Source organism: Pituophis catenifer, unplaced genomic scaffold (genome assembly GCF_029215685.1).
Source record: "Pituophis catenifer annectens isolate HBS135680 unplaced genomic scaffold, rPitCat1.0.hap2 SCAF_10, whole genome shotgun sequence".
Lineage (NCBI taxonomy): Eukaryota > Metazoa > Chordata > Lepidosauria > Squamata > Colubridae > Pituophis > Pituophis catenifer.
This window is the reverse complement of record NW_027256890.1, coordinates 5,773,103-5,797,278: the sequence shown is the minus strand read 5'-3', so window position 1 is coordinate 5,797,278 and position 24,176 is coordinate 5,773,103. Positions and strand designations below refer to the sequence as shown.

General features: G+C 41.2%; 1 protein-coding gene across 1 annotated transcript in view; it reads right to left on the bottom strand.

The window, feature by feature from the left end:
- ADGRD1 (adhesion G protein-coupled receptor D1) overlaps positions 1–24,176 on the bottom strand; it is a 205,860-nt gene that overhangs the window by 34,421 nt on the left and 147,263 nt on the right. Inside the window, exons 19-21 of the mRNA XM_070950671.1 lie at positions 22,370–22,523; positions 12,330–12,396; positions 11,477–11,543 (exon numbers count right to left, since the gene is read on the bottom strand). Coding sequence (XP_070806772.1) covers positions 11,477–11,543; positions 12,330–12,396; positions 22,370–22,523 — 288 coding nt within the window. The remainder of the gene's footprint in view (positions 1–11,476; positions 11,544–12,329; positions 12,397–22,369; positions 22,524–24,176) is intronic.

Sequence of the window (24,176 nt, the reverse complement as noted above, 5' to 3'; positions counted from 1 at the left end):
AGTCTCATTCTTGTTTGTGTATTGACTGTGGGGTGCTCTTACATATATTTCCTTATCTAATTTTGCGTGTAAATACGCAGTCTGTATGTCATATTGGAATACATCGAGATTGAGTGCTGATGCTACAACTAGAGCTGTTTTGACACTCTCAGTTCTTACTGTGGGGGAGTATGTGTCAGTATAATCCTCGGGATATTTCTGTGCATAACCTTGTGCAACTAATCTAGCCTTGTATAGAGTATTGCCTCCCTCTAAATTTTTAATTTTATATATCCACCTAGTGCCAATGATAGCTTTGTCCTTTGGTGCAATTGCAGGTGTAAATACATCTAATCCTTGTAAACTTTCCATCTCTTTTGTCATTGCTGATTCCCATTTTTCTTTTTCTTTAGGAGGAAGTTTTAACACTTCCTCATATGTATTAGGTGTCGTTGATTCTCCATTCATATGCATTATATAATCCTTGTACTTATTTGGCATTTGATTTCTGGTATTTCTAATTGTTTTTTCAGGTTTACTATTATTATCATGCAAATATCTTGCTTCCTTTTTTGTTAATGTATCTGTCTTTATTTTGTGTTGACTGTTTGTCCATGTTTTGGTTTTGTTTCTATGTTTGTTGTCATTTTGCTTTTCTATAGTTCTTTTCTCTTGGGGTTTTGTACCTGTGTTGTTGCTTGGGAATATTTCATTAAGATGTATTTTAGACCAGTTGGCCTGTTCATGGAACACAGCTGTTCTGGAAACTATAAATTTGTTATTATTATCAATGAATCTGTATCCTTTTGTACCTGTCTCATATCCCATAAATCTAAGTCTTCTAGACACATTTTCTCCTTTTCTTCTTAATTGTTTAGGTATGTGTACGTCTGCAGTGACTCCAAATATGTGCATGTGTGCTAATTTTGGTTTCCTATTATACATCACTTCATATGGTGTCTTATTTACAATGCTGGACCAAGTTCTATTTTGTGTGTAATTGGAATATTGTAGGGCTTCTGACCAGAATTGTTTGCTTAAGCCAGCATCTTCCAATGTGCATCTAATCATGGTTTGTAATGTTCAGTTCTTTCTCTCTACAACTCCGTTCTGGAATGCAGAAAATGGGCTAGATGTGTAATGTAACATTCCTTTGTCCTTCAGCCATTGGGAGAATTCCTTAGACATGAATTCACATCCCCTATCTGTCATGATTTGTTTTATTTTGATATTGTGTTGTGTTTCTACGCGTTTGTAAAATTCTTTAAATATCTGAAAAGTTTCATCTTTATGTTTTAATGTGTAAACAAATCCATAACGACTATAATCGTCCACAATGGTTAAGAAGTAACGTTTTTTATAAGTGATTGATGGAGTTAGTGGACCAACCAGGTCCATGTGTACTAAATCAAAAATTTTGTTGGTTGACCTTGTTGATTTTCTAGGCCTGGGACTAGTTTTTAGTTTTGTAGACTTACATACTGAGCATTCCAAATAGTTTTCACAATTTTTTATTTTAACACCTTCTGCGTGTTCAGTCATCTTTTGTACTACAGGAAAACTGGCATGTCCTAACTTCCTATGTAAAACATGAGCACACTCATCATGAATTGGCTTACCTATTTTTGGTTTTTTCTCATTATGAGTATCCTTGTGATTATGATCTACTTTACATTCATCATTGTCACTGTTACTAATGTTTCCATTATCTAGTTCAATACAATCTTCCATATTTGAATCAATGTTGTGTAACCATTTCTCCTTAGTTATTAAATAAGGTAGGCCTCCTTTAATCATTACTGTACCTATATCTATTTTATTTTTCTCCAATGTCGCTTTTCCTTTTGAAAACACAATATTAATATCTGAATCTCTGCTTAGTTTTATGGCACTTAGTATGTTATGAGGTATTTCAGGTATTAGTAATACCCCCTCTATTTTTCCTAGGCCAGGTAAGGTTACATTCCCTCTACCTATTACTTGGACTTTTTCTTGGTTAGCTACCTTTATTACAAATTTATCTTCTACAAATGAAGATAATATACTTTTATTATTAGTGGTATGATTAGTTGCTCCAGAATCAATAAGCCAATTATTGTTCTCAGTTTGTTGTGTGTTAGTGTTGTCTTGTTTGTTTAGTCCATTCAGTGAACCAGATTTTCTATCCTTTGAATTATCTCTGCCCCCTCTATGCTCTTTATAATTTGGTGGGCTTCTATATCTATGTCTATCAATGGAAGACTGTCTATAGTTTTATTTATTTCTGTGTTCTGACCTATGTCTTTCTTTTGAAATTTTAGGGCAATCTCTCCTATTGTATTCCTTGGATCCACAGTTGTGGCATCTAAATGTTTCATGATATCTTTCTTGAAAAGCTACCTTTCTATATGGTTTGTGTTCAATGTGATTGTTAGAGCGACTCCTCCTTGAATTGTCTTCAGCTATTAACTTATTGGATAGACTTTCTATGGATAAGTATCCTAGATTGATTGTGTCTAAATGTGACATATAATTATCCCATGATGGGTCAAGTGAGTTGATGATAACACTTTTCATCGTTTGGTCTGAAATCACCTCCCCCCTTAAATGCAGTTCAGCTCTAATTTTGTTTAAAGATATTAAATGTTCACTTATGGAAACCCCTGGTTTTATCCTAGAAGAAAAGAAATCTTTAGACATTCTTGTGGTAGTAGCTACACTATCACTGTGAAACAAATTGAACATGCATTGAATAATTTCTGAGACAGTCAGATTTTGCTTAATGCTGTGATACATTGCTGGAGATACACTAGAAATTAATAAGAAAAATGCTCTATGGTGTAAGCAGTCTAGCTTTAGAGTCCAAGGTCTTTTTGGGGGATTAGTGATAAAAAACAGTAAGTTTTCTTTCATAAAGACAACCTGGAGCTGCTGATACCATTCTTGTAAATTAATGCCATCTATTCTCAGCTTTGGGAAGTCACTGGGCAAGTTTCCGACATTATTGGGTCCATTACTTACAACCGGGGGTTGTCCGTGGTCTCGTAAATGCTGGAAATTACAAAACGGCGTGGGAATGCTCGCAACGAGTCTGCACGATCCTTTCAGCAACTCATGTCTTCCTGGGCCGTCTGCGTGGTCTTGCGCATGCACGTTGCTCATTTCATTCCTGGAGTCGTCGTGAGAGGTTCTCGTCGTTGTGGCTCGCTCGCTCTGCTCCTCCTCAGATGAATCGGTCTCCGGCTCGATCTTGGGAGTCCTGACGATGGCGGTTGTTCTTTTTCTTCTTTTGAGAGCGTTGGTGCTTGCATCGATCTGCGGTGTGGGGCGGTATCTGCAGGGCTCTCTGGGTTCAGGCGTCGGTGCTCTCGTCGTCAGGATGGGAGCGGGTAGATTTTGAGGCGTTGGCTTGTTTGCTTGCCTTCTAGTTGATTTTTTGGTAATCTTTAGTTTCGGTCCAAATGCAGCAAAAAGCGTTTTCATTGCTGACTTTATTTGTGTGTCTGTTGAATCACCTTCACTTTCCGATTCTGATCCTTCTGAGGTGTTTGACTTTTCTTTTTCATTTTCGTTATCTAGTAATGTCTTTCGCGCCAGAAATTTTGAATCAAGTTTTCTGATTGGCTCTGCTTCGCTCACCCTGGAGGTCTGTTGAAACCAAGATGGCTGCCATTCGAAATTTTGCGCGGGATCACCGTTCTTCTTCTTCACAGCGTTTTTGTCTGTAATCGTATCACTCACTATTTTTGAATCTTTTGGCTTTTCAGTAGCGATGTGCTTCTCTCTCGCTGCTCCGCTGTTTTTCAGCATATCTTGGAGGTTCGCGATGAGGCTTTCATCGTTCTTCTGGCTTTTTAACAGTTTTAATATCTCTGACCTGAGTTCGTTGTTTTCTATTTTGTTTTCCTCTCGGTCATCATTTTCATTTATTATTTCTTCGTCTTCAGTGGTGTATTCTTCAGATTCTCTCGAAATCGCATTTGCGGATTCATCGATTATTTCTTGATCCATTTCCATTTCTTTGCTGTATGCCCTGGTGTTGGGCCTATCTCTCTTAGACATATTTAAGTTTTTATTGAGTCAATTCAACCATCCTCTGCTACCAGCTTGTTGCAATATTTTCAGACTCAATAAATCATTTGAGAATTAAGAGTTCAAATATATCTCTCTTTATTTACATGAGGCATTCTATATTCACTGAATATTCACAGATAGAAGCAAGGAATGAGTGCGTGCAGCTCCTTATATATACAATGGGTGGAGCTAGATATGGGAGTGGTGAAATATGAATACATTAAGAAGCGAAGAATAAATTAACCCCTGATATCCCGTTCATATACTATTTACATATTGGAGAATAAGGCATTTACTTGTGACACTTTCCTTTCCTTTCCTTTCCTTTCCTTTCCTTTCCTTTCCTTTCCTTTCCTTTCCTTTCCTTTCCTTTCCTTTCCTTTCCTTTCCTCCTTCCTTCTTTCTTGTTTGCTAAACTTTACTTTTCCTCTTTAATAATGGATTCGTGAAACCCTGGGAGATACGTGTTCTCTTCTCCGTCCATTTTGACAAGCCAGATTCAGGAATTGCAAAGATTCGACGTTGCTTATTGCAAAGGAATCACATTCAATTTCACCAAACCTTTTCGAAAAAGAGCAAAGTGGGCTACAGTTCATTGCCACAGAGTCTGATCTCACACACTGCAACTTCTAAAACTCGACTGAAAAACATACCAGCTTATGAGATTTCCTTCTTAATACCAGAATGTTGCTCCAGCGAATAACTAAGTACTTTAAGGCACATAGGCAAACAATGGGCATCTTAGCCTAGTTTGTGCAAATAAATGAGATCTGTATAGCTTTATTAATGTTCTAACCGGATGGAGCAAAAAAAAAAAATCCATTTGACTCCTGCTAACAAATGAATCTCTGAACAACTATCAGCTTGTTATATCGGGGAGTGCTTTCTCTTTCCAGATATTTGTAATATCTGACCTTGGAAGATAGGGAAATGCAACACAACCAAGGGAAAAGTCAGATAAAAGACTGCTTAGCCCAAAGCAGGACTTCCGGGTGTGCCAAATATCTTAGAAGGGACCCTCCCTAATTTGAGAGCTGTAAAAAGAATAATAGAATAGCAGAATAACAGAATAACAGAGTTGGACAGGGCCTTGGAGGAGTACAAATTTATTGGGAGTACAAATTTATTGCATTTGCTGGAAGCAAGCCAGGTACTCCCCCACCCCAAAAACCCAGTTTGTGGGGGCAATAAGCTGACTTTGTATACAAATATATATTTTTTATACAAAAATATACAAAAATATATTTTTGTATAAATATACAAAAGTATGAAGGCTATTGCTTAATGCACTGTAAGCCGCCCTGAATCTCCGGAGAAGGGCGGCATACAAATCAAATTTAAAAAAACAAAAACAAAAAACATGTTGAGACTCTGGAAAGAGTGCAGAAAACAGTGACAAAGATGATTAGGGGGCTGTAGGCTGAAATGTATGAAGAACGGTTGCAGGAATTGGGCATGGCCAATCTAGAGAAAAGAAGGACTACGGGGTGACACGATAGCAGTGTTCCAGTATCTGCCACAAAGAAGAGAGGGTCAGCCTATTCTCCAAAGCACCTGAGGGTAGGACAAGAAGCAATGGGTGGAAACTAATCCAGGAGAGACGCAATTTAGAACTAAGGAGAAACTTTCTAACAGTGAAGACAATTAACCAGCGGAACAGCTTGCCTATAAAAGTTATGGGTCCTCCACAGAGATGGGTTTCAGCAGGTTCTGACCAGTTCTGGAGAACCGGTAGTGGAAATTTGGAGTAGTTTGAAGAATCGGTAAATACCACCTCTGACTGGCCCTGTCCCCATCTATTCTCTGCCTCCCAAGTCCCAGCTGATTGAGAAGAAATGGGGATTTTGCAGTAACCTTCCCCTGGAGTGGGGTGGGAATGGAGATTTTACAGTATCCTTCCCCTGCCACACCCACCAAGCTATGCCACGCCCACCGAGCCACACCCACAGAACTGGTAGTAAAAAATTTGAAACCCCATCACTGGTTCTCCAACCCTGGAGGTTTTTAAGAAGAGATTGGACAGCCATTTCTCTGCAATGGATTAGGATCTCCTGCTTGTGCAGGGGGTTGGACTAGAGGACCTCTGAGGTCCCTTCCAACTCTGTTTTTTTTTTCTAGTCCAACCCCCTGCTCAAGCAGGAAATCCCATATCATTTCAGACAAATGGCTGTCCAATCTCTTCTTCAAAACTTCCAGTGTTGGAGCATTCACAACTTCTGGAGGCAAGTCATTTCATTGATTTATTGTTCTCCCTGTCAAGAAATTTCTCCTTAGTTCTAGGTTGCTTCTCTCCTTGATTAGTTTCCATCGTTTGCTTCGTGTTCTGCTTTCAGGTGCTTTGGAGTATAGGTTGAACCCCCCTCTTTTGTGTTCAAGATTGACTCCCTCGTCTTGAAATGTTGAGCAGACAGGATTGTGAGAGGGAGACAACAGAGTTCAACAGATGTTATGGAATGGCCCTAGCATAAGTGCCATGATGGGTCCAACCAGCAGAAGGATCTAAGCTAAGCTAAAAATGAAGAAAACCACATTGCGAATTAGATACTCTATTTATTTATTTATTTATTGGTTCGATTTATATGCTGCCCTTCTCCGGAGACTCAGGGCGGCTGAGTCTACTACATTGTTTTCTCTAGAGATGCTAAAGATGGATCTTGGAACTCTTCTGAATGCAAAATTGAGACTCAGAATTGATCCTTCTGTTTAGGCCAAAGAGGTTGGGCAGTTTAACATGCTTGGGCACTATTTGTATTAATCATGGTTTATGGAATGGGAGTGGTGCGGTGACTTAGAGGTGGAGCTCTCGCCTCACAATCAGGAGGCTGTGAGTTCGATCCTAGGCAGAGGCAGATATTTCTCTCTCTGGGCACAATGAGAATATATCTGCTGAACAAAACTCCGCATTGGCGACAGGAAAGGCATCCGGCCAGTAAACACTCAGCTCCATTCAGTTGCCCAAGACTCCACCCCACAACGGATTATGAGGTCGTTAAAAGAAGATGATGATAGTTTATGGAATGGGCCAAAATAGGAGGGTTCACATCACATTAAGTCATAAGCCATGCTTTTCCAAGCCACAATTGCTGGTTACAAGTAAGCAACATTATGTCTTAGCATAATGAACTCAGTAATGGATGAAATCTGAATTTCCTTGACATGTCCACCTCTCCTTGAAAACTACAACTAAACAGCTCCAGGACACGAGACCAGAGACTCTTTCTGCTTCCTTTATCTGGGCCAGGAGAGAGAAGAATAGATTTCCAATCGACCAAAGTCAGTTGAAGAGGCTCCCGGAGTTGCATGCTCTCGGTTTCGATGGGTTTTCTATGATTTTTTTTCCCGCCCGAGCACTTTAATGCCCTCCATTGGAGTGAAGTGTTGACTAAGCTCCTGTCTGTCATCATTAATAGGCACTTGTGAGTTGTTGTGACTGTGGGATCGTTTATAAGCTCAGACAGAAAATCGTTTTGCAGATGGTGCTCATTGCATCTCTGGATGTTGTTATCAGCTGAGTTTGGAAGGACCTTTCCCATGTATAAGATGGTCTCCGAGCAGCTTATATTTTGGGAAAAACTGCGCCGCCATGTCAAGGATAAAATGCAAACACCTGTCAAGGCTGTGACTAAGAAATAAAGGAAGGCCAGGGCTGAAGAGTATGTTCTTTTGGTGATTAGCTATGATCCTTCTTACTGGGGTTCTAATTCATTCTTTTGAAATCGCCTCGTACTTCCAGGCCAGATTTCTTCAAAGGGAAACATGAAGGGCAGCTCTTGAAAATGAACGTTATTAAAAGATGAAAGGTAAAGCTAAGTCTTTAAAAAAAAAATCCACGCCCCCTACGTGGTTTCCAGGACTATCTAGTCCCTAATATTGTATAAATTGGATGAGGAGTGTGGATAGCGTTGCATCTTTGGGGTCCTTGAAGTTCTCTGAACTGGTTTTCTTGCAGATATTTCATTACCCAACTAGGGAACATCATCACTGGTAGAACGGAGAGGAGGAGGAGGAGGAGGAGGAGGAGGAGGAGGAGGAGGAGGAGGAGGAGGAGGAGGAGGAGGAGGAGGAGGAGGAGGAGGAGGAGGTGGTTGTTGTTCTTAGTGCTCTCTGAGGTTGTTGTTTTCATGCAGATATTTCATGATCCAACTAGGTAACTTCATCCGTGCTAGAAGAGAGTGGGGCTGCTCTGTCTATAGACAAGTGGCTTGCCCCATCAGTGTTAGTGGGCATGGTCTTAGGGGTTCCTTGATTAGGTTGTTTGTTGAGTTGGTAGTTCCTTAATTGGAGGAATTGTGTTGGGGAATAAATCGGGAGCAAATCCCACTCCCTTCTAGCATTGATGATGCTACCTAGCTTGGTGATAAAATGTCTGCAGGAAAACAACCAAGCTCAAAGAGCACCAAGGACCCCAGAGGAAGGGAGGAAGGAAAGAAGGAAGGAAGGGGGAGGGAGGGAGGAAGGAAGGAAGGATGGATGGAAGGGAGGAGGAGGAAGGAAGGAAGGGAAGAGGAGGAAGGAAGGAAGGAAGGAAGGAAGGAAGGAAGGAAGGAAGGAAGGAAGGGGAAGATGGGGAAGAAATGGAGGTAGTGACAGATTTTATTTTCCTGGGCTCCAAGATCACCGCATATGGGGACTACAGCCAAGAAATTAAAAGGTGCTTGCTCCTGGGGATGAAACCTATGGCAAATCTAGACAGCATTTTAAAAAGCAGAGACATCACCCTGCCAACCAAAGTGTGTATAGTCAAGGCGATGGTTTTCCCAGTTGCAATGGATGGCTGTGAAAGTTGGACCATAAGGAAGGCTGAGTGCCAAAGAATTGAGGCCCTTGAACTCTGGTGCTGGAGAAGACTCCTGCGAGTCCCTTGGACTGCAAGGCAATCCAACCGGTCAGTCCTAGAGGAGATCAACCCCTAACTTCTCTTTAGAAGGCCAGATCCTGAAGAGGAAACTCAAATACTTTGGCCACCTAATAAGAAGGAAGGACTACCTAGAGAAGAGCCTAATGCTGGGAATGATGGAGAGCAAAAGAAAAAGGGGACGGCAGAGAACGAGGTGGCTGGATGGAGTCACTGAAGCAGTCGGTGTGAGCTAAAATAAACTCCAGGAGGATGGTAGAGGACAGGAAGGCCTGGAGGAATGTTGTCCATGGGGTCACGATGGGTTGGACACGACTTTGCAACTAACAACAAAATCTCAGCCTGATTAAAATTAGGACAAAGTGAAATGAATCAAACCCACAACCATTGGTGGTGAACCTCTTGTAGATGATGAACAATGACAGTGTGAAAGCTTGGTCAATATGTTTACCTTTCCATTTGTCAGGAACGACCCATGGCTGGGTTTTCTTATCATCAAAGGAACATTTCGATCGATTAAAAACATCTAAGAAGACAGGGCTAAGGATAGCCTAAAGACAGGAATGCCTGCTTCCTTAATCTATCGGGGGGGGGGAATCTCCAGCCTTCTCTTGCAACTTCTAAAGAGCCATCTGAGTGATTAAGCCACAAAATTTGATTCCATTTATCATTAAAACGTCCATCATACATTATGTATCAGGAAGGCCCCCGTCGTGAACTTGCAACTTTCACTTTATGAAAGTTGACATTCGTTATAGCCAGCAGATATGCCCAGAGCAGGCTGTGGAGTTAACAAAGTTGAGTTAATTCTCCTTTTTTGATGGAGTGTTATAAACCTGGGAGGGGCAAGCTATTGACTTGCACAGCTGAGTAGCAGTGGATCTACTGCTTCTCATTGTGAAAGGTGGGGGGAGGGGGGGCAGGCTGTTCGAAACTGCAATTGTAGATGAGAAAAATAGAAGTGTCATTCAGTTGGCTAAGTAGAGCCAGACAAAGGAGAGAATGCTTAGCTGTTTCAACCCCGTGAAACACGGGGTTATTAAACAATCTTTTGATTCCGGTAACTATGGATTCTTGGTATCTTCCAGGGCAGAGGTTTGTCAGAAAGGCATTAAGAATTGTTAACCTAATTTTCCGAAGCTTCTTCTCCGGTAACACTATATTATTAACTAGGGCATGCAAAACCTTTGCCACAGGGGTGAAATCCAGCAGGTTCTGGAGAACCGGTAGCAGAAATTTTGAGTAGTTCAGAGAACCGGCAAATACCACCTCTGGCTGGCCCCTGGAGTGGGGTGGGAATGGAGATTTTGCAGTATCCTTCCCCTGGAGTGGGATGGGAAGGGAGATTTTGCGGTATCCTTCCCCTGCCATGCCCACCAAGCCACACCACACCCACCAAGCCATGCCTACAGAACCGGTAGTAAAAAAAATTGGATTTCACCACTGCTTTGCCAGACCAATTCTCGAATACAGCTTGTCTGCCTGGAATCCACACTGTATATTGGACATTAACTCAATTGAGCGGGTCCAGAGGTATTTCACGAGAAGAGTTCTCCGATCCTCTACTCACAATAGAATCCCTTATGCCACCAGGCTTGAAATTTTGGGCTTGGACAACCTGGAACTGCTCCACCTGCGATCTAATCTAAGCATACTCCACAAAATTGTCTGCTACAATGTCTTACCTGTCAATGACTTCTTCAGCTTCAACTTCAATAATACATGGACAAACAATTGATACAAACTCAAGGTAAACCGCTTCAAACTCGATTGCTGAGAATACGACTTCAGCAACAGAGTGGTCAACGCCTGGAATGCTCTACCCAACTCCGTTGTTACAGTCTCAAACCCTCACAGCTTCAACCTTCAACTGTCTACCATGGACCTCACCCTATTCCTAAGAGGTCTGTAAAGGGGATGTGAATAAGTGCACTTGTAGGCCTACCGTCCCTGTACTATTATCCCCATTTATTTGTATTCATTCCTTTGTTCATGTCCATGTTCATACTTATATCTAGTACATGTTTGACAAACTAATAAATAAACAAACTTTAAGACTTGTGGACTTCAACTTCAACTTCAAGCTTGGCTGGCTGAGAAATTCTGGGAGTTGAAGTCCACAAGTCTTAAAGTTGCCAAGGTTGGAGACCCCTGCTTTAAGGGGGACACTGGAGGAGAAAAGCCAGGTGTTTCTCAACCATGGCCACTTGGAGATGGGTGGACTTCATCTTCATGCTAGCTTGGGAATTCTGGGAGCTGAGGTCCACCCATCTTCAAGTGGTCAAAGTTGAGAAACACTGATCTATAGGTGTAAAAAGACAGGAGACATCTGGTAGCTACATTTTCCCCCAACTAACAAGTTTTATTAAAGGTACCAGTTTTTGAGAGCTGCAGCTTCCTTCACAGATGTTATCTGAGGTATCCGGTGAAGGGAGATGCATCTGGTGAAACTGATGGTTTTCAGAAAATCCGTTGGTTAGAAAAGGTGCAACCAGAGCTGAGCTCCGTACGGTCAAACGTGACTTGCCATGGTCATCCCACCAGCTCCTCTCGAGCTTCTAACAGAGAAGAGAAGGAAGGCAAACCTACCACAATGATGAACAGAGCTGGGGCCACAAAAGCCCAGATGGCACCACTCTCCAATGACAGCCAACAGCTGCAAAGAAGGAAAGAGGGAAAGACATTATGACATTGTAGCATGGGGACGATGGGTGTATGAGTTCCAAACCACCATTGATTGAAAAATATGTAGTTAAGGAGAAAGAGGAAAAGCTGGGGTGAGATGGACAGCAGAAAAAGTTGGTTCCCCTGCTTGCTTTCTTCATTCCAGGTTTCTGCTCAAGGAACATAGGAGAGGGACAATCCATGATTTTTACTTTAACCCAGTTGTCTCAGAAAGGCGGTTACCTGGGAACTAACATTGCAAATGGAATGCAACCTTTGCTAGTCTTAACATGATCTGGATGTGGGAGAAAGACAAAGCTATAGACCTTTATCTTCTGGACTTCAAGTTCCACCATTCTCAGATACATCTGAAGGACTCTGCATTAAGGAAAGTGGGCCAAGATATGGATTCATGGAGACTGCTTAATGCTAAGACCGTTGGAGCAAAAATGGATATGTGCAGGGGTGGGATTCAGTCGTTTCGGACCGGTTCCGGATGTTAATTTTATCTAGTCCGCCGAACCGGTTGTTCCAAGGACTGGCTTCCGGAGCCTTGGGAAGGTGAAAACGCCCCCCTCCCCCACCGTGGTGCAGGAGGCCGATTAGGCCACACCCCCAAGGGGCCATGGCCATGCCCATCCAGCACCCGGGCAACGATCCGGTTGTTAAATTTTTCAATGCTACCACTGGATATGCGATACCATCTACAAACTCTACATTCTTCAAAGGAGCTATCATGACGACAACAAATTTATAGTTTCTCATTTGCAGAACTCACTTGTTGACTTCTCCATAGCTTTCCACAGTTGTCGTTGCTGAAATGACACAGATCAGGAACGGGCAGCCTGCAGGAATGAAGAGGTGAGTATTAGCATCTTCATCTTCATCAGAAGAGGAAGGCCATCGTGAAAGCATTGGATGTGGTTTAAGTCAGTGATGAAATCTAAAATTTGTTACTACCGGTTCTGTAGGCGTGGCTTGGTGGGGGGGTGTAATGTGACTGGGTGGGAGTGGCCAATTTTTTTTTCCTTTTAAAACCATTTTTTCTACAACCGCTTTGGTGAAGAGGTTGTAAAAAAATGCTTTCAAAAGGCTCTGATGATCCCAGCTGAGTTGCCTGATCAGCAGAGGCTTTTTTTCTTTTAAAAGCCTCTGCTGATCAGGCAACTCAGCTTGGATCGTCAGAGGCATTTAAAAGAAAAAAGCCTCTGCTGATTAGGCAACTCAGCTGGGATCGTCAGAGGCTTTTAAAAGAAAAAACACCTATGCCGATCAGGCAACTCAGCTTGGATCGTCAGAGGCTTTTAAAACAAAAAAAGGCTCTGCTGATCAGGCAACTCAGCTGGGATCATCATCTGACGATCCCTTTGACGATCCCAGCTGAGCCACGTGATCATCAGAGGCTTTTTTTTTTTACTTTTAAAAGCATTTTAAAAGTCCACCCCTGAGTGGCAGAACCAGAGGATGGAGTCAAAAGAGGGAGCAGCCTAGAATCCCTACGTAGCCACAAGAAAAATGGTCCTAAGATAAAAGAGTTGGGATGCTCGTCTTTCCTGAATTTTACTAGCCCTCTCACCAGATGGGCCTTGGGTGAACCAGCAGCTATATGAAAAAGCAATATGATGTTAGAGATGCAACTACAAACAAGGAACTTTCTTTCACATGTGGTGGACTTGCCCCAAAGCTAGGAAATATTGGCTCAAAGTAAAGAAATGGCTAGAAGAAATCACGAACAAAAAATTGAGCTGAAACCGGAATTATTTTTATTGGGCATATTAAGAGAAAACATATGTAAAAAACTTCAATATATAACACTTCATATAATAACCACAGTTAGAATTGCTTTTGCTCAAAATTGGAAACAAGATAACACTCCTTCCAATGTAATGATAATACGAAAGGTACTTGAGTATGCAGAGATGGACAGGTTAACTATGGAATTAAAGGATAGAGAAGAAACGGAATACTATAAAATTTGGAATATATGGTACAGTTGGTTAGAAGATAGACGTAAAGTTCCTACGTAAGGATATAAAGACTTATATCAAAATGAGGAAATATGGTATATATCTGTAAATATTGCTATAATTTAAAAGTAGACAATTAAATGATTATATAATATACCGAATAGTAATCTATATAATTACAAACTATGTTAATATGAGTGATATCGATACCGAAACGCTGTAATGAGATGGAAATGTGGTTTTAAAGTTGAAACATGTCTAATGAAAATTATTATTTTTTTTTTTAAAAAAGAAAAAGATAAAACAATATGACTGCCCTCTTTTTTTGCGTGTGGTTTGATATTTTAATAGCTGCAGGCTTTGATCACATTTTGCAAGGAAATTCTAGCGGCTGCGTACGGGTGTGCTTCACAGTCGGCTCCCTCTTCATTATCGGTGTTGCTAAAGAAAGATAGATTTCTGGCAAAGTGTTGCAAATTCAATTACAGAGGCATATGGATGCATAATAGGAAACTAGCAGGCATTACTGGAAACAAAGCGAGTCTACGATCAATGTACGGCAGGGATGGAAGACAGGAGCAAGAAACCGCTACTGTTTTCATGAATTTCTAAGTTCTAAAAAAGGGGGGCTTGAAAATGGACTGGATAGCAGTGGGGTAGGGGTGGAGATCTTTGAGGGGGTGCTTTGCTTTGAGAATGACTGGAAAAAGACACCTCCTTGAATGGAGGTCTCTGAAGCATTCCAGCTGTCTTGCATCTAAGAGGGAAGCGAAGCAATGGCACTGGGTTGTTGTCATTGTCGTTGTCATTGTTGTTCCTTCTTCTTCTTCTTCTTCTTCTTCTTCTTCTTCTTCTTCTTCTTCTTCTTCTTCTTCTTCTTCTTCTTCTTCTTCTTCTTCTTCTTCTTCTTCTTCTCCTCCTCCTCCTCCTCCTCCTCCTCTTCTTCTTCTTCCTCTTCCTCCTCCTCCTCCTCCTCCTCCTCCTCCTCCCTCCTCCTCCTCCTCTCCTCCTCCTCCTCCTCCTCCTCCTCCTCCTCCTCTTCTTCTTCTTCTTCTTCTTCTTCTTCTTCTTCTTCTTCTTCTTCTTCTTCTTCTTCTTCTTCTTCTTCTTCTTCTTCTTCTTCTTCTTCTTCTTCTTCTTCTTCTTCTTCTTCTTCTTCTTCTTCTTCTTCTTCTTCTTCTCATTTCTAAAGATCTAAGTGCCTGAGCCCACTGTAACAACATTGCCAAAAAGGCATTAAGAGTTGTTAACTTAATCTTGCATAGCTTCTTCTCTGGTAATGTTGTACTACTAACTAGAGCATACAAAACATTTGCTAGACCAACTCTTGAATACAGCTCATCTGTCTGGAACCCACACTGCATATTTATTTATTGTATTTATTTATTGGTTCGATTTATATGCTACCCTTCTCCGGAGACTCAGGCGGCTTACAATGCGTTAAGCAATAGCCTTCATACTTTTGTATATCCTGCCCCCCCCCAAGCGGCTTTTTTTTTATTCAAAGTCAGCTTATTGCCCCCACAATCCGGGTCCTCATTTTACCTACCTCGGAAGGATGAAGGTTGAGTCAACCTTGAGCCTGGTGAGATTCGAGCTTGCAGTAATTGCAGGCAGCTGGAAGCTAAGTGCTATTTAACAGCACTTTAGTCCGCTGCTCCACCAAGGCTCTTTGGACATTAATACAATTGAACATGTCCAGAGATATTTCACAAGAAGAGTCCTCCACTCCTCTGCTCGCAACAAAATACCTTATGCCACCAGACTTGAAATTCTGGGCTTAAACAACTTAGAACTACGCCGCCTTCGGTATGACCTAAGCGTAATGCATAAAATTATCTGCTACAATGTCCTATCTGTCAATGACTACTTCAGCTTCAACCACAACAAATACACGAGCAAACAACAGATACAAACTCAAGGTAAACTGTTCCAAACTCGATTGCAGAAAATATGACTTCAGTAACAGAGTGGTCAATGCCTGGAATGTACTACCTGACTCTGTAGTTTCTTCCCCAAATCCCCAAAACTTTAACCTTAGACTGTCTACTGTCACCCCATTCCTAAGAGGTCTGTTAGGGGCGTGCATAAGTGCACCAGCGTGCCTACCGTCCCTGTCCTAATGTTTTCTTTTCTTTCTTTTTCATTTGTATTGTAGACCTCACTGCCATAGATGACTGCCGCCAGCCCAACCGCAATGCATCTTCTGAATTAGAGGAGGAGAAAAGTCCCACATTTTTCACCCTCTCTGCTTCATCAAGCGATTTCATCTCGCTGGAGAGAATTCCCTTTGACCTTCTTCTTTTTCTTCTTTGATAGATGCTAAAGATCCATTTCAATGAGAGCTTCTGAATCGGACGAGAGCTTAAGCACGGGAGGAAAAAATATAATAAAAGAATAAATGCTCGTAAATATTCCTGTTACCCCCGAAAAGAGAGTTCAGCCAAGGTGTTAAATAGCTGTAACCTGGCTGATTTTCCCCCCACCCCTCAAAGTACATCTCAGATGTTCCTGGGGTTTAACTTTATTATTTATCAGCTCAGAGTTGCATCGAAGAAGAAAATTAAACAGAGAGTTTCTTGGTAAGATAATGAAATTTATGGAGTAGGTGAAATGCAGACTAGCCAACTGGATAACTGGAGAAATAATTTTGGGCACGTAACAGGATCTGCTGCTAAAGTTCCTCCTTGCTGAGAGGGTGTGGGCGTTGGGTATTGTGTGTGTTATAATGGAAAATGAGGAAGGTACATTGGGTAAAATGCAGGCAGGAGTTGGTGGATTGCCACGGCTAAATGCTGGGATTATCTGGCTAATCTGAAATAAACAAATTGCCTTGGAAGGCTCAACCCCTCGAGACATGGCAAAGAATTAAATCCATTTAAGGTCATGAGATTGAAATTGTTTTAGGATGTCTCCCTCGGTGGGTGGGTGCCCTCGTTTCAATGCTTGGCTGGAAGTTTAACAGCGATAGATTGGCTCTATAATAAAATAGGTTCAGAATTCTTAGCCGACTGTTGAGAGATTAGAAACAGATGCATTACGGTTTTGTTTCACTCACACAAAGTTGTCGCTTAGCTTAAAAGTGGAATCTGCCCCGAATGTCTTGATTTTATACTTCTGTAGAGCAGGGAGAGTAACAGATGCAGGGAGAGTTAAAGGGGGCAATGAAAATGTTCTGCTATTATTACACATAATGTCATCTGCTTTCAAAAATTCTTGGTAAAATAACCTGGTCCAGATAAAGTCCCTCTCCCCTTATCTATCTATCTATCTATCTATCTATCTATCTATCCATCCATCCATCCATCCATCTATCTGTATATATCTCTATCTTCTGTCTGTCTGTCTGTCTTTCTGTCTATCTATCCTATCATCCATCCATCCATCCATGTATGTATGTATGTATGTATGTATGTATCTATCTATCTATCTATCTATCTATCTATCTATCCATCTATCTGTATATATCTCTATCTTCTGTCTGTCTGTCTGTCTATCTATCCTATCATCCATCCATCTATGTATGTATGTATGTATGTATGTATGTATGTATGTATGTATCTATCTATCTATCTATCTATCTATCTATCTATCTATCTCTACCTACCTACCTACCTATTCTATCATCTAGCTCTTATCTATATCATCTACCTACCTACCTACCTTCCTACCTACCTACCTACCTACCTTAGATAGATAGATTATAATCTATCTATCTATCTATCTATCTATCTATCTATCTATCTATCTATCCTATCATCTATCTCTTATCTATCTATCTATCTATCTATCTATCTATCATCTATCTATCTATCTATCTATCTATCCATCCATCCATCTTTTTTTCCATAACAAGCTCTTCTTTGTCAGAAGGTTGATTTCGGATGCCAAATCCGTGGAATTCTGCACAGCTGGAGATCCAGCTGAGTCATAAGTATATTAAACATGAAATGAATCGTTAAAAAGCCATAAATATACGCATTTCAAATTGCATTTGGGGACAAATAGGGTTTCTTGAGCAATGGCTGCTAGTGTTGAGCCTCATAATTCTTTAACGTTCGTTTCTTGTCCAAAATATCCGGAGTAATGGTTGGATTCAGTCATTCCTGTTTCCTCCATTAGTTCAGATTAGGTTTCAGGATACCGGCTCCTCCGTCTTACAATTATTATAGGATTTTTTCTTTTTTTCTACATTTTGGCAAATGTCTTTAGCACAGCCTGCTTTGAATGAACCCAGAAGATAAGGAAGGCAAGTACAATGTTGGATATAAAAAGGACTGTGTTTCAAGAGCCAAGGCAATCAAGAAAGACCCCTGCAGAGATGTTCTACAAACAGTTGTTTAAACAGAAAAACAGTCTGCCAGATACTTGTGGGTATTTAAAAAACACTCATCTCTAATTTGTTGGAAGTGAATTAATTGCGATGAATATGAATTCTTCTGATTAGGGACAGCTAGGTCCCTAGGAGTAGACCACAGAGATGAGGGGTCCTTGATGCTCTCTGAGTTTGATTATTTTCAGCAGATGCTTTATTACCCAACTAGGTAACATCATCAGCACTGATGATGGTACCTAGTTTGGGTAATGAAACATCTGCAAAAAAAACAACCAAGTTCAGAGAGCACCAAGAACTGATGATGCTACCTAGATTGGGTAATGAAACATCTGTAAGAAAACAACCAAGCTTAGAGAGCATCAAGAACGGATGATGGTACTTAGTTTGGGTAATGAAACATCTGCAAAAAAACAACCAAGTTCAGAGAGCACCAAGAACTGATGATGCTACCTAGATTGAGTAATGAAACATCTGTAAGAAAACAACCAAGCTCAGAGAGCACCAAGGATAACTTCACCCCTGAGCTACAAATATCTTCCATAATTGAGACTCCAGAGAATAATGTGTGGCATGGTATCTAGAAGATAGCAAAGGTATGGAGAAGTTCTACCTTTCTTTAATGGTTTTGCAGCCTAGATCTAGTCCCTTTCAACTGCAATTCAACCAGGAAGCATGCAAGCAGACCAACAAGCAAATTAAATAACAAATAAGTCCTTCCATCAGGAACGGAGCTTCGAAGGTTTGATGCCAAAGAAAAATAATAATAATTCAATATTGGCACTTCGTTTCTGATATTCTAAGATGCTAAGCATGGGTTAATTACTAGCAAAAAGGTAATTAAGAAGATTCAGAAGAAAGGGTAAAAAAAAGGGTAAAAAAAGAAAGATTCAGAAGGAAGCTGAAGAATTGAGAGACGTTATTTTCCAAGCGGGATAATCTGGCTGTTTTGTAAAAGGGTTCTGAATCCCAGAGGTAATAGCGCAATTTTCTGATTAGAATCTGAAAGGAGGGAGGGTCTTTTTACATTAGTTCATTTATTTATTTGTCCAATTTATATACGGCCAACATTTCCTCCCTAGGGTGGGGAAAGCATTCCTTGGTTCTTTGCATTTAGAACAGAATAGAATGGAATTCTTTATTGGCCAAGTGTGATTGGACACACAAGGAATTTGTCTTTGGTGCAGATGCTCTCGGTGTACATAAAAAGAAAAGATACATTAATCAAGAATCGTAAGGTACAACACTTACTGATAGTCAAGATTACTAATAAGCTATCAAATCGTACTAGGAAACAAATAAAAACAATATAAATAAATAAGCAACATGGTTATAGTAATAAGTGGGAAGAGATAGATACTAGTAAGGAAGAGGAGAATAATAGTAATACAGTCTTAGTAAATTATTTGACAGTGTTGAGGGAATTATTTGTTAAGCAAAGTGATGGCATTTGGGAAAAAACTGTCCTTGTGTCTAGTTGTTCTGGTGTGCAGTGCCCTATAGCCTCGTTTTGAGGGTAGGAGTTGAAACAGTTGATGTCCAGGATGCGAGGGGTCTGTAAATATTTTCACAGCCCTCTTTTTGACTCGTGCAGTATACAGGTCCTCAATGGAAGGCAGGTTGGTAGTAATTGTATTTTTTCTGCAGAAAAAATTTCCAGACTGTTGAGATTTAAGGAGGATACTCTGATATTCTGATTGGTTTTTTTCTTCTCTTGTGCCATCCAGTGGATGTTGAGATCTCAATGGAGCTTGGAATGGAAGTTCCTCAAGAGAACTCAATGGAGAGAAACCTTCCTAACCATGTTTCTACAATCATCCGATTCCCCCAACTGTTTTCCAAATCCTACATCTGGAGGATTCTCAGCAGGCCCTCTTCTGACCTAGGCTTCCCCAGCAGCATGAAGCCGAGTCCTCGTCCCGATAAACTCCTTTTATTTAATTTACAGTGAATTCCCTCTCCAGCAAAGTCTTTCCTTTCCCACAGTCTTCCAGGATAGTTCACAATTACTGACCTTTATCAGGCTTGGAGAGTGGCCAGGCCCTTATCTTTCAGACTCCACACTGTAACAGACAATATTTGGCAAGAATGCAGGAACAGATCTTCACCCAAATGAACTAATTGTCTCCTGCAAACTCCCCTCCCCTTCGCTCCTCTTTATTACCCATGGGAGAGGCCATTCACCATCCACCTGTAGCTTTACTCCTGAGTTCTTTTGAGAACCCTTGTTCTTTTGCTGTTCCCTTCTCCTGGCAGCTCTGTGCATGCGCACACTGGGAACAGGATCCAGCTGTCCTTCTGCCTCACTGATGTCCGACTCTGAAGGCAGCTGAAAACTGTCAGACGGCCCTGGCCCCCTCTCTGCCTCCGACGCAGAGCCCTCATCAGAGCCTGTTCTGACCTAGGCTCCCTTAAAAAGCAGGAAGCAGAGACTTGGTCCCGGCAAAACCTCTTTTATTTACACAACTGTGAATTCCTTTCATTCACAGTCACCAAGTCCTGTCCAAACAGTCTTTCAGAGGAATATTTATCAACACATACCTTATCTCGCTTGGCAAGCTGCCACGTAACTTGTTTCCAAACGCAGTACAAGGCAAAACTTGGCACAGAATCTCTCAGAGTCATGGAATGAATGAATTGTTTCCTGCAAAAGCCCACTCCCCATTCACTCCCCTTTATTTCCTATGGGAAGGGCCAATTACCTCCAAGGTGTGGCTTTACTCCCAAGTCGACCCTGCTTTCTGAGTTGTTCTTGTCTTCTGGCAGCTCTGCCCATGCACACACTGGGAACAGGCTCCAGCTGCCTCACTGGCAGCTGCCTCACTGAGGTTTCTCTGCCTCACTGCTGTCTAACTCCCTCTCTGCCTCCGACGCAGAGCCCTCATCCGAGCTTTCTCCAGCCCCCAGACAGGCCATGTTCCTCCCCAACCTCCTCACTGTCTGAGTCTGCCACCAGCTCTGCTGACTGCTGGCGGGCCACAACAGACCCAGCTAAATGTCCTCCATGGCACCTTCTTGCAGAAGATGAAGGTCAGAAGAAGAGGAATCAGAAGGAAGAAGATGAAGGAGTCACGGAACGTTTTGTGGGAGACCACAATCCAGGGCTGCGATATTCAGCAGTTAATGGTGGGTTGCTGCTAAAAAAAGTGATGGTTGGCTTGCAGGAAGCTTCTTCTACGCCCGTGAAGATATCATTCTTCTTCTTGTTGTACCATATCCATCATCGGACGTTGGCGATCATGTGGGCGATCCTATTTTTATCAACAGCCGCAACGAAAAAGCACTGTTGAGTTTTGTCCTAACCGGTCCCTTAGATTTTGAAGCCATGATGTTCTTCTTCTGCTGGGACCTCGTTTGCCTTCAAACTTTCCTTGGAGGATTAAGTGAAGTATGCCGTATTTGTCCAAAATATTCAAACTTTTGCTTTTTTATGGTTTTGATGATTTTCCTTGGCTTTCCCAGGCGGCTTATCACCTCCTCATTTCTGATTTTGTCAACCCAGTTTATACGTCACAGCCGTCTGTAAATCCACATTTCAAATGCTTCTAGTTTCTTCAAGTGGTTTTCTGTCAGAGACCAACTCTCCACTCCGTAGAGCAGGATAGAAAAGTTGTAGCATCTGACAAGGCTGATTTTTCAACCTTAGTCTTATGTCGTGACTGCAGAAGATCTTTTTCATTTTGAAGAATGCTGTTCAAGCTTTCTCTATCCTTGTCTTTACTTCCGTGGTCGTGTCCCAGCTTTCATGTAAATTAGAATCGAGGTACATGATCCTTTTTTTTTAAAATTTGATTTATATGCCGTCCTTCTCCGGAGACTCAGGGCGGCTTACAGTGCGTTAAGCAATAGCCTTCATACTTTTGTATATTTATACAAAGTCAGCTTATTGCCCCCACAAACCGGGTCCTCAATTTACCTACCTTAGAAAGGATGGAAGGCTGAGTCAACCTTGAGCCTGGTGAGATTCGAACTTGCAGTAATTGACTTTTGACTTTTTCTACTATTATTCCTTCCGAATTTATCAGTGGTTCAGTATCAGAATGATTAGGAGACTGGAGGCTAAAATGGTTGCAGGAACTGGGCTTGGCTAGTCTAGTGAAGAGAAGGACCAGGGGAGACAGGATAGCAGTCTTCCAATATTTGAGGGGCTGCCACAGAGAGGAGGAAGGGGATCAAGCTATTCCCCAAAGCACCTGAAGGCCAAACAAGGAATAATGGATGGAAACTGATCAAGGAGAGATTCAACCTGGAAATAAGGAGGAATATTCTGACAGTGAGAACAATCAACCGATGGAACAGAAGTTGCCTTCAGAAGTTGTGGGAGCTTCATCACTGGAGGCTTTCAAGAAGAGACTGGACTGCCATTTGTTGGAAAGGGTGTAGGGTCTCCTGCTTGGGTAGTGGGGTTGGACTAGATGACCTACAAAGGCCCCTTCCAACTCTGTTAATCTGTACCAGAAGTCATCATTATTGTCTCTCTTTTTTTTCCTTTGAAGGGTAAAAGAAGACCTGACTTACCCCATCCAATGCCGTAGTAGTATAAGAGCTTGTTCTCTTCCGATCCGAAGACTTTGATCACCATACTGTAGAGATGGAACCCTTCCACCAGCATCCAAGCGAAGGTGCTCAAGAAGAAGAAGTGAAGGAGAATCGCCAGGATTTTGCAAGGCACCTGCAAAGAAAGCAAACCAGCTCAATGAACAGGAAAGGCGAGAAGTCTTCCCACTCTTGCCCCAGATGGTCAAAATGGGTTTTTCTTTTTTTCTTCTCTTTTGCTTTCTCTCTCTTTGTTTCTCTCCTGTTCTCTCTCTCTCTCTTTCTCCCTTTTTCTTTTTTCTCCTCTCTCTCTTTTTCTCTTCTCTTTTTGCTCTCTTAGTTTCGTGGTTTTCTTTCTTTATTTTCATCCTTTCTTTCTATTTCCCTTTCTCTTTCCCTGTCTTTCTCTCTCTTTCTTTTTTTCTCTTTCTCTCTTTTGCTTTCTCTCTTTGTTTCTCTCCCATTCTCTCTCTTTCTCCCCTTGTCTCTTTTCTTCTCTCTCTCTTTCTTCTCTTTTTGCTCTCTTCCTTTCATTTTTTTCTTTTTCTTTCCCTCTCTCTCTCTTTTCTTTTTTTTTAAATTTTTTATTTAATAAACAAACATACATATACAGACATAGACATTTAAACAAACTATACATAAACTAACTATACAGAGAGGTCAAGTCTTACAGCTTGAACTTTAAAAATAGAGCTACTTCGGTAATTATATATCTATATATCTATATATATTTATCTTTCATCATGTATCAATGTTTATACAACGATATTTCATTTTATTTCCTTATTTTTGTATCATTGGGTGGTATTCCCTTATTTCGTGTTCTTTTTATTTTTTCTCTTTTCTTCTCTCTCTCTCTTTCTCTTTCTTCTCTTTTTGCTCTTTCTTTCATTTCTTTCTTCTCTTTCTTTCTCTTTCCCTCTTTCTCTTTTTCTGTCTCTCTCTCTTTCTCTCTCTCTCTCTCTCTTTCTCTCTCTCTCTCTCTCTCTCTCTCTCACACACACACACACACACACTTACATACACACATGCACACCATCAGAATGGCCGCCCCGAAGGTGCTTTTTCAAAAGGCAACTGGACTTTGTTTTTTTTTTTCCTTGAAGATGTTTCACTTCTCATCCAAGAAGCTTCTTCAGTTCTGGCTTATGATTTCAGGCTTCTGACTTCAGTCAGAACTGAAGAAGCCTCTTGGATGAGAAGCGAAACATCTTCGAGGGGAAAAAAAACCTAAGTCCAGTTGCCTTTTGAAAAAGCACCTTCGGGAGAATCATACCCTGGGTGGGTTGAGAATTTCCATCAGATTGGCCCCCCCCAACCTTGCTGACCTTTCTCAAGATATTATCATCCTGACATTGTCATCGAGCCTGGGGCTCTACGACTATGGGTGTAGCCCATTTCATGGTGGATTTGAATGTTCTCAGCTGCTATTTTATGCTATTCACATTCGGATGGTTAAAAGTTGTTCTTAACCTGTTTTTATTTCATCTTTAATAGTTAGTCGCCGAGAGTCATATCTACCAGACAGACGGCCATGTGAATGGATTAAATTCATAAATATGTAAATTCCCTGGAAAGTAAGTTTCATGGTTATGAAATCAAGAAATGGATTCATTCCGCGGAAAGTGAGATTAAAATTGTATTAAGAGAAGGGAGATTTTAAGAGCTCGCCAAATATCTTGTCCAACAAGATTTGCATCAATAGGACATCATGGACTTTTAAAGCTCTCAGTTCCTTCTTGTTGGTTGATGCTTTTTTTTTTTTTTTTTTTGGAGCCTAAGTGCTGTG